Source organism: Orcinus orca, chromosome 6, assembly GCF_937001465.1.
Source record: "Orcinus orca chromosome 6, mOrcOrc1.1, whole genome shotgun sequence".
In the NCBI taxonomy this organism is placed as follows: domain Eukaryota; kingdom Metazoa; phylum Chordata; class Mammalia; order Artiodactyla; family Delphinidae; genus Orcinus; species Orcinus orca.
Window position 1 is genome coordinate 114,515,702 of NC_064564.1, and position 15,097 is coordinate 114,530,798.

The 15,097-nt window shown below is 41.8% G+C and overlaps 1 protein-coding gene across 16 annotated transcripts in view; it reads right to left on the reverse strand.

The window, feature by feature from the left end:
* FNBP1 (formin binding protein 1) overlaps nt 1–15,097 on the reverse strand; it is a 140,593-nt gene that overhangs the window by 57,026 nt on the left and 68,470 nt on the right. For 15 of the 16 annotated variants that reach the window (XM_049711621.1, XM_049711624.1, XM_049711623.1 and 12 more), the window contains 2 exons: nt 4,431–4,493; nt 3,897–4,001 (listed from right to left, as the gene is read on the reverse strand). The exons of the other annotated variant lie outside the window; for it this stretch is intronic. In XM_049711621.1, coding sequence (XP_049567578.1) covers nt 3,897–4,001; nt 4,431–4,493 — 168 coding nt within the window. The remainder of the gene's footprint in view (nt 1–3,896; nt 4,002–4,430; nt 4,494–15,097) is intronic. 16 annotated transcript variants of the gene reach the window in all.

The window sequence follows — 15,097 nt, forward strand, 5'->3', positions numbered from 1 at the left end:
CCCTGGTCGGGGAAGATCCCACATGCCGTGGAGCGACTAGGCCCGTGCACCACAGCTACTGAGCCTGTGCTCTGGAGACCGTGAGCCACAGCTGCTGAGCCCATGTGCCGCAACTACTGAAGCCCGTGCGCCTAGAGCCCGTGCTCTGCAACTAAGAGAAGCCACCGCACCACAGAGGAGTATTCCTCACTCACCGCAGCTAGAAAAGGACCGCGCGCAGCAGCAAATACCCAACACAGCCAAAAATAAATAAGTAGATAAAAATTAAAATATATATACATTATTAAAACAAAACAAAACAAAACAGACCCTTCCCAGTACTTCGCTGGTGGTTCAGTGGTTAAGAATCGCCTTCCAATTCAGGGGACGTGGGTTCGATCCCTGGTCGGGGAACTAAGATCCCACATGCCGTGGGGCAACTAATCCTGCACGCCACAACTACTGAGCCTGTGCACTCTGGAGCCCACGTGCCACAACTAGAGAGAAGCCCACGCCGCATTGAAAGATCCCGCATGCCACAACGATGATGCCAGATGCCACATTTAAGACCAAATGCAGCCAAGTAAATCAATCAATAAATAAGAATTGATTTAAAAAAAAAAGGCCCTCCCCCAAAAGTATAAATAAATAATAATAGGAATAAATAAGGGAGACACACAATATATGCAGCAAAAAATTAAGGTGAGAGAATATTATGGGCAACTTTTGGCCACTAAATTTGAAAACCTGGGATGAGATGGATATATTTCTAGAAAAATATAACATACCAGGATCAACCAAAGAAAAAGACAATAAAGGAATTGGATCAGTAGTTAGAAACTCTCCCACAATAAAGGATTACAAAATATTTAAGGAACAGTTAATTTCATCTCACATATATTATCCAGAGAATAAAGAGCAACACTCCACAACTAAAAAGATGTAAAGCAGGGCTTCCCTGGTGGCGCAGTGGTTGAGAGTCCGCCTGCCAATGCAGGGGACGCGGGTTCGTGCCCCGGTCCGGGAAGATCCCACATGCCGTGGAGCGGCTGGGGCCGGCGGCCGTGAGCTGTGGCCGCTGAGCCTGCACGTCCGGAGCCTGTGCTCCGCAACGGGAGAGGCCACAACAGTGAGAGGCCCGCATACCGCAAAAAAAAAAAAAAAAAGAAGTAAAGCAAACTAGAACAGCCAAGAAAGAAAAATTACAGATCAATTTCAATGACTATAGATGCAAAATCTTAAAATGTTAACGATATAAATTCAGCTCTGTATAAAAAAAAAATACATCATAACCTAGTTATATCCGTCCGAGGAACGCTAATTTGGTTCAATACAAGAAAATTTAATAATGTAATCTACCCGTTAATGGATTAAAGGAAGCAGAAAAAGTATTTGATGATGTTCAATATTAAGTCAAGCTTTAAAAAAAAACTTGTTGGGGCTTCCCTGGTGGCGCAGTGGTTGAGAGTCCGCCTGCCGATGCAGGGGATGCGGGTTCATGCCCTGGTCTGGGAAGATCCCACATGCCGCGGAGCGGCTCCGCCGGTGAGCCATGGCCGCTGAGCCTGAACGTCTGGAGCCTGTTGCTCCGCAACGGGAGAGGCCACAACAGTGAGAGGCCCGCGTACCGCAAAAAAAACAAAACAAAACAAAACAAAAAACTTGTTGGCAAAATAGAAAAAGAAGGGAAATCCCTTAGCCCGATAAAGGGTATATTATAATCATGCTTAATGGGGAAACATTTGAAGCACCCTCTTTATAATCTAGAACGAGATAAGGAAGTCCACAATAACTGCTACTGCCAGCATAATAGAGGTCGTAACCAGCAGAGCAAGATAAGAGAAATAAATAAAAGACATAAAGATTGAAACAGAAGATATAAGACTGTCATTATTTGCTGGTGTTATGACTGTCCCTACGGAAAACCCCAAAAGAGAAATAAAAAGAGAGTTTAGCAAGCATCTGGCTCTAAAATTAATATATAAAAGTTATGTGTTCTATAGTCCACATGAATTAAGTAAAAAACATAATATCCAATGAAAAACAGTCAAGTCACAAGAAAAGAAATGAAAGTATGATTTTCTTTCTATAAAGGTGAAAAGTGCACAAAACTATGAAATAAACTCTTTGGAGATACAGACACCTACGGTAAAGCTATGATGAAGCGAGGAGGTGATTAACACCAAATTAAGGATAAAGTTTACCTCTAGAGTGAAGAGAAGGATGAAGTTAGGAAGGGAGACTTGAAAGGCAGCAATAAGATTTTTATTTCTTAAGATAGGTTGTGGATTAGCAGCTGTTCCCTTTGTTACTATTCTTTACACTGTACATGTGTAGTATACATAATCTTTTTTAAAGAAAAGGCTCTGAGGGAATTCCCTGGCAGTCTAGTGGTTAGGACTCTGTGCTTCCACTTCAGGGGACACAGGTTCGATCCCTGGTCAGGGAACTAAGATCTCGCAAGCCACGCGGCGCGGCCAAAAAAAAAAAAAAAAAGTAAAGTACCTTTGTTTAGAGACCAGGAAGGAATGGTGGAGGCTCTGTAAGGTATTTTATTAACCATAGTTGGATGTTTTAATTTTTTTCTCCCACTTCATTTGGTTGTATTTTCAGGTATTTCTACAATGAGCAAGGATAGATAGCTTTTTTTCTAAGACAAGGTCATAATAGTAATGGCTTTTAAAAAGTCTTTCAATAAATAAAAATCATTCCAATTTTACATTTAGAGTAATAAAATATTTGCTACAGAATGCATACCTTTGTGCCAGGCATGTTTCTGGGACACATATACTGATTTTACCTCCTTTAACCCCAAATATTTTTTTGATAAACTTTGGGTCTATCTACTTTAATGGAATAACATATTAAATACTTCAGGGAATTAATATTTTATGAGAACTTATAACAAATTTATGGTAATTTATGGGTAACTTTACCAGCAAATTAATATACCTTTTGGTAAAGTAAATGTCTCCACTCAAAATCAAATATAGACATTAAGAATGTGTTTTCTAATATATTAGATAATTTTAGAGGAAGGCATGCTAATATATACCTAGGCTTTAAGCAAGGAATCTGGCAGAATTGGGCAATGAATAACTAATTCACACTATTTTCTGAGCAAATTCAACTCCAAATAATCTGGCAAAAGTGAAAGAAATCTGCAAAAAAGCAGGGTTTTTCCCCACTTAAAGCATGAGTCTGTGAATGCCAAAGTAGCCCTGGGCAGTCACGAATGAATACTGTTATTTAATAGCCCAGTTTTGTTTACACTAACATTGATGACTTTTATAAAAAGAAACTTTAACTTCCAGGGAAAAAACACAGAGGGAACCACAGGAAGACACAGTACAAGCTTTATAATAATAATTCCTAATTGCCAATACAAGTCCATTTCGGGAAAAGCTTTTGGGAGGACTTTCCAATGCAAGCCTTCAAGTACAACCTGTTATCAACCTGAATGAATCCATTAAAACACAGGCCACTCGTGTGAATCTCTTTACCTTTTTAACAGAAGCACTGTAAGCGGCCGAGCTCTTCCAGATGGCACTGGACAGTCTGCTCCAGCTTTTAAGAGGTTGACTTTTTCTTTGAAAAGCCATTAAGAGAGAACCACGGTCTGCGGAAACCACCCCCTAAGGTATGTTCATGGTCTAAGTCTCCGTGTTATCATCCTGATGACTAAATAAATCAACAAACTGCTCAAATCATAACACCGAAGACTCCCCAAATTTTAGATTCTCCCCCTGCCACCCCACCGCCAACATCCCTCCGTTGACACAAAACGAAAATAATCCCAAGTAAAGTGGCCTTTTGTGGTTGCAGCAGAAAGGAGAACTTGGGGACCAGCAGTCTGGGAGGATACGTGATGAACGTTAAAAAGGGAAATGAAAGAAAGACCCTCACTTTCACCTTACCTTTTCAACATCTGCTTTTGTAACATTTATGTCAGCATCCATTTTCTCAAAGTACTGCTGGGCTCGGTCAGCCTCTTTGCAATCCCGCTCAAAACGTCTTTTACTCTAAAAGCAGAGGAAGATGGTGGTGGGGAAAGTAATTTTTAATGAAACCATGAGATTCTTATGAGAAGATGTAATTTTATCGACATCCGCCTGCCCCCCCTCCACCGAAAGCTTTCTTCTCCAAACTGATTTGTTCCGTGTCATCATTTCAGGAAGTTATTTTAAAATCCACATTTATTTCCATCCAAACTGTCTAATCTTTGTTCTTTCCATATGATTTTTAGAAAAAGACTCTGCTTGGACTCTTTTGGGCTTAACATTTTACTTTCAGCAATGATTTCTAGAAACCAGTTAAATTCAAATTATAAAAATCTCTAAAGACAATAAATAGTGTCTCTGTTTTGTACTTGCTGCTTGATTCAAGCTTAAGTTAAATTCAAACGAGAAAATCTATGAAGACATTTCTTGAGAGGTTGGGTTTTCACTTACTGATTCTAGTTGCTTCCAGCAAGTCTCTATGTGCTGCTGTGCCTTCCGTCCGTCATGAAAGTGCTGGAGGGGGGAACACACCCATAATTAGTACCCCCTCTTTCTCATATTAACACTTGAGAAAAGAAAAATTCATCCACTTCAATGATATTTATTTATTTATTTATTTTTATTTTTATTATTTTTTTTGCGGTACGCGGGCCTCTCACTGCTGTGGCCTCTCCCGCTGCAGAGCACAGGTCCCAGACGTGCAGGCCCAGCGACCATGGCTCACGGGCCCAGCCGCTCCGCGGCACGTGGGATCTTCCCGGACCGGGGCACGAACCCGTGTCCACTGCATCGGCAGGCGGACTCTCAACCACTGCGCCACCAGGGAAGCCCAACTTCAATGATATTTAAATATTGACTATCTAGCATGTGCATGCCAGAGAAATTTAAGAGTTAAAAAATAAACGGGAAATGAAAACAGTAATAGTCAAGAGTTGACTTTCAAACTTTAGCTATAATAATACTGAATGCTAAGACTTACATACACCACTTGTAAAAATGACAGGAATGCTTTAAGACAGCAATCACTTTGATCTTTATTTTTAATTGCTTTGAGATGTAATTCATATACCAAAACTTTCACCCATTGACATTGTTCAATTCAATGGATTTTAGTATAGTCACAAAATAGGCAACCCTCACCAATTTTAGAACATTTTTATCACCCCCCCAAAAAACGCCGTACCTCTTAGCTGTCACCCGCCATCCTCCCCAGCCCTAGGCAACCACCACACCACTTCCTGTCTATATAGATTTGCTTATTCTGGAAGTTTCATATGAATGCAATCGTACTATATGATGTCTTTTGTGACTGACATCATGCCTTCATTATTTCATAATGTTCACTTAGCCTAATGTTTTCAAGGTTTATCCACGTGATCACATGTATCAGTACTTGATTCTTTTTTATTGTGGCGTGATATTTCTTTGGGTGACTATATCACATTTTGTTGGTCCACTCACCAGCTAATGGGCATTTGGTTTTTCCCAGTTTGGGGCTATTATGAATAATGCAGCTGCAAACATCTGTATAGGTTTTGTGTGGATAGATGTTTCCATTACTTAGATTTTCTTAAAACTTAAAATTCATCTCCCCGCCATCTGCAAAGGCCCTGAGGCAGGTATGCGCTTGGTGTTGACCATCAAGGACACCAGAGGGCCAGACCAAAGTGAGCCTCAAGAATATGAGGAGATGGGGTCAGAGAAGAAAGGGGCAGCCTGTGCAGGTCTCGTAGGGTTTTTGTATGAATGAGCGGGGAATCTGTAAATGCCGTAAAGGAAGGTTCCAGGTGGGAGTCTCTCTCCAACCCTGGAAATGATGGAGATTTGGACCATGGGGTAGCAGTGCAGGTGGTGACAGAGGCTCAGATTCTGGCTGTCCTTTGATCAGGAAAACGACTAGGATTTGCTGGCGAATCAGATCAGAGGTGGGCTGTGAGGTACGGAGGGGTCCGAGTGATTCCAAGGTTGTTCAGACTTGCACGGACTACGTGAACAGAAGCCCTTGCCCTCTGGTTCTGTTAGATTTGCCACGGAGAGGGTTCGGGCATATCAGAGGGCGTGAATTTCTATCTGCAGCTTTCCCTCGCTAGGATGCCAGGGGCTGGCCAGGTCCTTTGACCAAAGGCCACAGCTCCGGTCAGGCAGCACCTCTGCAGCTGATCTCTGAAGTTCCTTCAAGGCTGCCTTGCCCTTTGAGACCCAGGGCCACAGCAGCTCCCCACCAATGATTAGCCTGGGGGTACCGCTCCATCCCTCACTGCTTTTCCTGAGCCCTTTCCACAAGTGGTAAATGCTCCTTTTAATAAATGGCCTTCCCTCAATGACTAGGCTTGAATGTGCTGTCTGTTTTCTGGCCGCCGAGGTAAGCACGGCTGGGAAGGGTGTGCTGTAGAGAAGGCACGGTGACAGGGGGACAGGCACAGACAGGTCCCCTCGGTACAGCCTCAGAGCCTTCTCTCTCAGTCGTCAGCGCCTATGGCTTAGCCAAGTCACAAAAGGTAGCTGACTCCTGGGAGGCCAGGGAGGAGGAGACAAAATCAGATTTTTTTTTTTTTAAGAACAGTGCTCCTTTATAAGGGAATGTTTTCTTGTCTCTCTTCTGAGGTCACGTTTCACCATGTTAAGCGCCTCTTGACAGCAAGGTTTAGCCATCGAGCAATTTTTTGGTCTAGAGGAGCGCCACGGGGCTTCATTTTTCAAGTCTCATAATAGACACAGGGATAGGACCGAAAAGTAATGGAGTCGAAGGTAGGAATAAACAAGCAAGAAAGGATTGGGCTTCGGGAGGAGTAAGGTAAGCTGAGAGCAGAGTTAGGGAGCTTTGGAGGAAGTACAGGTTTTCTGAAAGCCACATGTATCATTTTAAAGAAGGATGGAAGGAAGGAGGGAGGGAGGGCCTGGGAGGTAGGGGGGCAGAAGGCTCCGGAGGGAGACCAAGGCTCAGCTGTGCCCCTCGGCCCTGAGAGTCCCTCGTCATTGTCCCAAACAGTCCAGAGGACCAGCCCCATTTCCTAAGCAGGTCCCCTGTGTTCTGCAGTTTGCAGAAAAGATACCTCCATTCCCCCAAATCTTACTTCGAGATTCAAAGACAGACACAAAAAGAAAAAGGAAAGCTCGGCACCCAATTCAGAGCTGGGCTCTAAGCTTCCGCTCCAGCTCGACAGCAACTCTGAAATGAATGTTTTCACAAAACGAAAGCTCCCTCACAGCCAGGGCCGTGCTGATGGAGAGGAAACGCACACAAAGAACATGGAGAAGTGACGGACGCGGCACAGGAAAGGTGGACTGGGCTCTACTAGCAAAGGAATCTTCTCTGAAGACAACAGTGTTCCAAAAAAGGTCATGTTTTTGGAAGCATGAAGGATGATTTTTATTGAAAATCTACTGCATAGTAAACTCTCTTGTCACTTCTTCATTCCAAGGTTCAAAAATAAATATGAATTTATTTTTCAAGCTCGGTGTGGACCTTGCTTGACGTTACTGGTGAGCTTTTTGCCAGGATGGACTCCTGTCACAACACACCCCGTGACACCACGATTCGGTGGAACCGAAACAATTATCTGAGAACTACACCTGTGATTGCATTTCATGTAGCTTAAGAAAAAAAATCTATATGTCACTGATTTTCCTTCCAGTCTTTCTTGCCTAGTATGTGTTCCTCCAAAATGGATTTGCCTACAACACACAAAAACAACCTTGTGCTGCCTGATCCCTTAGGAAACTAATGGATGGAACAAAAGCCCTTCTGACAGTTCTGAGCATCCCATGACCTAAATAGCAGCGGCCCTTTGTAACCAGCTCCATCTTCCCTCCTTTAATCGGAGAAGCTATCTTAACAGTTACCAAGTTAAACAAACCAACCAGCTTGCCAGATGTGTTTGTTGTTTATTAACAAACAATGGTCAAACATTTCTTCGCTGGGCAGATAGCAAGTGTGGATCTAAAAAGTGTGTCTCCAAGCTCTAAATAAAGAGGAATTGTTCTCTAGAAAAAGATAATAAGCACTTCTTTTGGAGGCTCGGAGTGAAGTCATCACAGCTCTTTTCTCCTATCAGAGGAGAGACAGGAAATGCCATCTCTAGAGACCCAGAAAAATGCTCTTTGCTTTCTCCTGTAATAAGATACTTTAGTTTCTCTTCAAACATAATAATAGACCTTTTAAAAATGCCTGATGGTATCTGGGGTGACAGCTAAACTTACTTTCATTTCAACTTTTTGGTTGAACCTTAAAAATATACAGGTAAAATCTATACAAATAAAATCAGCCTTGAAAAAATGTTTTAGAAATTTCCTGGGGACCAGGGGTAGCTGAGATAAAAAATCACAGGGAACCTAAAATAGGCAAGCATTAACTTAAAGTAAAATGACAATGACAAAGCTTCCAAGGAGATTTTTCTGCACTGCAAGAAATCATATTTAGGCTGAATAGACAAACGGTGAGAATGTTTATTACTCACATGTTACAATTAGGTACAACAGCTGCTCATTTTACTATATACATATGATATATCATTAATTTTTAAAACTACATTTAAAAAAGCAAAATATGGCATTGATGTTGAGAACAGCCACTTCAAAAAAGAAAGTGGAAAAAAAAAAAAGAATAAACACTCAACTAAGGACAGTCAGCCATCTGGAATTTTAAATAAAACTCAGATTCCACAGATGAAAACAAAGGAACACAAAAACTTGAAAAGGCCAAGAGAAAAGGAGCTACCAGAAAATATGTCTGTGACAAATATTAGAATTTCCTCAAAACCTACAATGTGGTGAGTTTGAGTACTAGCAGCTTCTAAGCCTGACTCAGGATTAATTAACGTAGCGATAAATCTGTGTGTGTAGATCTTTATGTGGACCGTGTAGGAAAGCTGTGAAGCATCTTCAGACCTCCTCAAGCGAGCATTCTGTCACCTCACTGAAGTCCCAAACCATAAACCCAGAAACGTTCCTGACAGGAGTTGCGTTCTGCTTTTCTTCAGTAAGGCCTGTTTCCCCCAAATTCATTTATAATAAAAATATCTTCTCAATGAACTTGTTTAAAGTTCCTAAAACTGCCTGCCTCCCCGTGCCATGTTTTCAGTTATTTAACTTCCCCCGTAACACTGACCATCCAGGCACTGGGCAACCCCCCCCACCGCCCCCGCCGAGTCCAGGTCCAGGTCCAGCAGCCCCGGCCAGGTTTCCTTCATCCCCTCTCCTGCTGTGCCCTTACCCCACCGACCCTCTTATTCTCATGCTGGTTTTTACTCCCCGGAACTCTCCCCACATCCACACTTTTTTTTTTCTTGGCTTTGCCGTGCAGCTTGTGGGATCTTAGTTCCCCGACCAGGGACAGAACCCCAGGCCAGGCCTCAGCAGTGCAAGCACTGAGTCCTAACCACTGGACCGGCAGGGAATTCCCCACATCCACACTTTTTACCTAGACTCCAGTAGTCTTTTTTAAACTGTTCTTCAAAAGGATCCCTTCTTTCACATCCCTTAAAATTCTAATTCCTCTGAAGAATCCCGATTAACTCAGGATGAAAGGATCTTCAAATGATCAGTATTAAGCAGCAAATGACTCAGATTCCTCACTTGATCTCTTCCAAGGGTATGAAACTGTTCTTCCAAACCAAAACAAGGAAAATCGCCCTTAATAAGGATTTTAGGTAGAGTGCGAGGTTGATGGGTGAAACTTTCGGGACAGTAATCCTTCCTTGGGCTGAAAGATCTTAAAATCTAACTCAAATCGTTCACTCAACAGGTGTTAATTCCACACCCACATGTGCAGGGTGTTGCTTTACTTGTGAATAAAACAAAGCCCCTTTCCTAGTGAAATAGTGGACACAGCAGTAAGAGAAAGAGGGTAAGGAACTAAAGAGGAATGGGTGTGGGTGCAGGCAGCATTTAGATAGGGCGGTCTGGGAGGATGCTTGAGCAGAGACTTGAATAAAGTGTAGGAGTGAAATTGCAAAGTTCTCGGAAACACCCTTCCAAGCAGCAGGAACAGCTAATGCAGACGCTTTGAAGTGGGAAAGGGCTTGGTGTATCCAAGGAACAGCTAGAAGCCAGTGCAATTAGACTGAAAGGAAGGATAAGGCAGAAGAAGGCAAGGGCTAGACCGTGGACAGCCTCCCAAGCCACAGGAGCACAATGGAAAGCTACTGAAAATTTTAAGAAGGGAAGGGACATGGTCTGATTTGCACGATCACAAGGTTGCGCTGGCTGCTTTATGGAGAATGGACTGAATGGGGGCAGGAGGTGCAGGGGGACCAGGCAGGAGGATGGGGACCACCTGCCTAAGGATGAGCTGGTGGTGGAGATGGAGATGGGGGGCTGGATCATGGACCATGGGGCAAGCCTGGAAGCAGAGATGAGTTAAAAATAAAAGGCTTAGGACAGTCCTCCAGATGAGAGATGATGAGAGACTAGATGTGGTGAGAAGTGTTTGGATTCAGAACAGTTACTGAAGGGGGAGCCGACAGGACTTGACATTAGACAGAAGATGGGGCATAAGGGAAAAGTAAGTCCTGGGTGCCCCACGTTTTTGGCCAGACCAACTGGGTTAAAAAGGACTGCCATCACAGATGGCAGGAATTGCAGTTTGGAATGGGGCATGATAAAGGATAAACTTGGGGAATCCAAAGTTTGTTTTGGACAGGTTGACAGGGCCACCGCATTGCACAACTCTGGGGCATCTTTCACACTATTGCCGGGCTCCAGGGCCTCTGCTGACAGCAGTGTAGACATGGGCGATGGGTGATGCTATACCGGACATTTAAGGGGAGATGACTGGATATAGGAGAGTCAGGTGAGATACACCACAGTAGTCAAGAAATTCTCATACTTTTTAGAAGAAAAAGAAGGTCTCATTCTAACTTACAAGGGGGAAATACAAAACCCAAAGTCACATTTCAAATCCAGGAAATCAAGGACAGAATTTAAGGATCCTGATAATTAAGTATGTTACCCCATAAATGAGAAAATAAAATTTCTTTGGTTCACCAGGCCAATGGTTTTGAAGTGACAGAACCACAGTGGGGACAGGGTGTTAATTAATTGATTGCCGCTATCACATGTTCTTTGAAAACAAAGAGAACAGAACAAAACAAAATACACCTTCTAGACATACATTAAACCAGGGGATATTAGTGGGTGCTGTATAAGCGTGACACGCAGAAGACCAACAACTTTTATAGGGTTTCCCGCTTTTTGATTTATTTAAATAAATGCAGTAACACCAGTAAGGAAGAACAGCTCTTTAGACCCGCTGCTTCTTTTCCAGATCATGAAATCTAAGATCTGCCTTGCTTTTCTGTGTTTTCTTCCTACAGGTTCTGGCTTTATAACAGAGTATCCACAGTTGAATCTCAATAGGACTGAATAAATCAAAAACAGATTTGCAATTAGCTTGGTCATATAGATAAGCTCCTTTTACTTTTTGCTTTCCTTCATGCCAAGTTTTGTCTCTTTGCTATCATCTCTTATAAAAACATGTTCTAGGGAGTGCCCTGGTGGTCCAGTAGTTAGGATTCAACACTTTCACTGCCGTGGCCCAGGTCAGGAAACTGAGATCCCACAAGCTGCATGGCACAGTGCAGCCAAAAAACAAACAAACCAACAAAGACCAACCAAAAAACCAAAACATGTTCTAAACATATTAGAGTCAGTCTGGGCTGCAAAACTGCCTTGTAGGAAATTAAGCCCCTTCGTAAGTTTCATAAATAGGATATAGCCAATACCTAAACTTTTAAATGTGTGGCTTTTATTTTATTTATTTATTTTAAAATTTTATTTATTTATTTATTTCTGGCTGAGTTGGGTCTTTGTTGCTGCACATGGGCCTTCTCCAGTTGCAGCAAGCAGGGGCTACTCTTCGTTGCGGTGTGCGGGCTTCTCATTGCAGTGGCTTCTCTTGTTGTGGAGCACGGGCTCTAGGCACACGGGCTTCAGTAGTTGTGGCACGTGGGCTTCAGTAGTTGTGGCTCGCGGGCTCAGTAGCTGTGGCACACGGGCTTAGTTGCTCCGCGGCACGTGGGATCTTCCCGGACCAGGGCTCGAACTCGTGTCCCCTGCATTGGCAGGCAGATTCTTAACCACTGTGTAAATGTGTGGCTTTTAGTACCCACTTTTAAACATTTCCAAAACCTTGGGGGAAATTTTCATATTGTCAATTCTCAGTAATGTGGGGTCTTGCAAGCATTATCTGAGATTTATAAAAATTTTTAGTGAGTCACTGAAGGTATAATTGTTTCCTCCAGAACTCTTCAGATAACCATTGCCAAAAAGTGATTCTGCTCCTGGCCAACATTTCGTAATCAAGCGTTCCTTCCACCTGCCAGGAGAAATGTAGTTGGAGGTTCCAGTAAATGTTGGCTGGAACCTCGCATTCCCCTCCTAGAGCTATAAATTCCCATAAATCCCTCATATGTGGTTAGTGGTGACCACTGCAGATAACCTTACACAGACTCAAAGGTTGGAGCTGAACCTCTCTCTCTAAAATTCTTTAATAACTTGATTCAGAGTGCAAAAATTGCTCGTAAGAGCATATTTATAATAGTTCTTTCAGAGGAATCTATCTGATAGCAACTCTGAATTACCCACATCTCAGATAAGCCAATTCACACCCACGTTGATCCTTTCAGCAATTTGGGAATCTCATCTTTTCTTCTTTTAAAGACCATCAATCTCACAAATGGCCAAAGTTTAACCAAGAACCATGAATCTGGTCTGCTTTGACCTCATAGTCTCATTTCTGGGAATTTAGCTTGGAGAAATAATCCCCACCCCACACACAAAGAAAACAGCTACAGAAGTAAAGAATTCACGGCAGTATGATTTATATAACCAGCTAAATAACTAAATAAATAATCAGAAACCACTAATAGCCTATGATCAAACAATAATTAGTTAAGTGAATTATGTGTTAGAATAATACACAGCCACTAAAATTCTAATTATGAAAACTATATATTTTCATGTAGAAACATATAAAGTGTTTATGATATTGAATGGGGAATAAAGAAAAACAAATTATACCTATACTAGGACTAATACTCTTAAATATTATATGTGTATTATATCCATATATAGAGGATATCAGTACTTCTCTCTATAAATAACTATCTATATATCTATAAATGACATCCAGAAGGAAACTTGGAAAAATGATGCTTTTGACTGATAAGGATTGTGAGTTTTTGCTCTTTAATTCAGAGTTTTAGTAACATTCTTTAAAAACTTTGGTAACTAATCAATGAATCACAGCAACTCCCCTTAAAAAGGGAAAGTAAATAAAAGAAACAGACGTTCTTATTGTATGTGGTCAGCTTAAAGAGATGAGGAATCTTGTACTTCCTGTAAGAACGGTCACTGTGTACTTTGACTTATATTCACCCCAAGGACTGGCCACTGAGTCCATTACCTCTAAAGAGAAGGTGAACATCTTGCCAAAAATACAGTTGCCTTAAGCGGAGCCCATGAGGTGAAGAAATTAAGAGCCCCCCTCCTCTCAGGCTTCCAGGAGTGTTGGTGTTTCCTAATGAGAACTGCTGCTGGCTTGAACACCAGGCTTTGGAAAGAATCTCAACGGCTGTGCTCTTGCAAATGGCAAGTCAGAGCTCTCTTTTAAAGAACTTCCTTTTACAAAATCAACATATTCTCATCAAAACGAGCAAACGGATTTTTGTGTGTCAGGACCAACACTGGTTATTTATAATATTATGTGAGTGAGCTGCATTGTAATAGGAGAACATAGCATATGTGGAAACTGCTATATAAAAATCATATTTTCTCAAGTCTACAAATAACAAATGCTTGAGAGGGTGTGGAGAAAAGGGAACCCTCCTACTCTGCTGGTGGGAATGTAAGCTGGTGCAGCCATTATGGAAAACAGTATGGAAGTTCCTCAGAAAACTAAAAATAGAACTACCATATGATCCAGCAATTCCACTCCTGGGCATACACCGGGACAAAACTGTAATTCAAAAAGATACACGCACCCCTATGTTCACAGCAACACTATTCACAATAGCCAAAACATGGAAACAACCTAAATGTCCATCAACAGATGAATGGATAAAGAAGATGTGATACATATGTACAATGGAATACTACTCAGCCATAAAAAAGAACGAAATAATGCCATCCGCAGCAGCATGGATGGACCTAGAGATTATCATACTAAGTGAAGTAAGTCAGACAGAGAAAAACAAATATCATATGAAATCGCTTATATGAGGAATCTAAAATACGGCACAAATGAACCTATCTACAAAACAGAAACAGACTCACAGACATAGAGAATGAAGCCAGGGATGGGGGGGCAGGGGTGGTGTGGTGGGGAGGGAGAGGGATGGACTGGGAGTTTGGGGTTTAGTAGATGCAAACTATTACATTTAGAATGGATAAACAACAAGGTCCTACTGTATAGCACAGGGAACTATATCCAATCTCCTGGGATAAACCATAATGGAAAAGAATTTTTTTTTTATGTTGACAAAGTCTTTTCACGCTTTTTTTTTCTGGCCTCACCACGCAGCATGTGGGATCTTAGTTCCCCGACCAGGGGTCAAACCTGTGCCCCCTGATGTGGAAGCGCAGAGTCTTAACCACTGGACCACCAGGGAAGTCCCAAAAGAAATGTATATATACGTGTGTGTAACTGAGTCACTTTGTTGTACAGCAGAGACTGGCATAACATTGTAAATCAACTATACTTCAAAAAAAAATAAAATAAATTAAAAAAAATCATCCTTTCTCCCAAAAACATGAACAACAAGTACTATCCTATTTTACTTTTAAGACTTCAAGAGTTTTTAAAATTAATTTTTATTGGAGTATAGTTGATTTACAATGTTGTGTTAGCTTCTGCTGTACTGCAAAGTGAATCAGTTATACCTTTAAGACTTTAAGCTTTTGTTTACGATCAAACAGCTGGCCCAGGAGCATGATATGGCCTCAGAGGCAAGGAGAAAATCCATCTCTCCCACTATGTTACTGTCTTCTACTTCCTTTCAAATCCATTCAAAAAAGGAAGGAAACCTCATCTTTTGCTTGGTGAGCTATTTCTCACCAGGCACTCTTGTTAGAGATTCATCTATCGAAATACCGCAAAATCTATATGAAAAATAATTTTC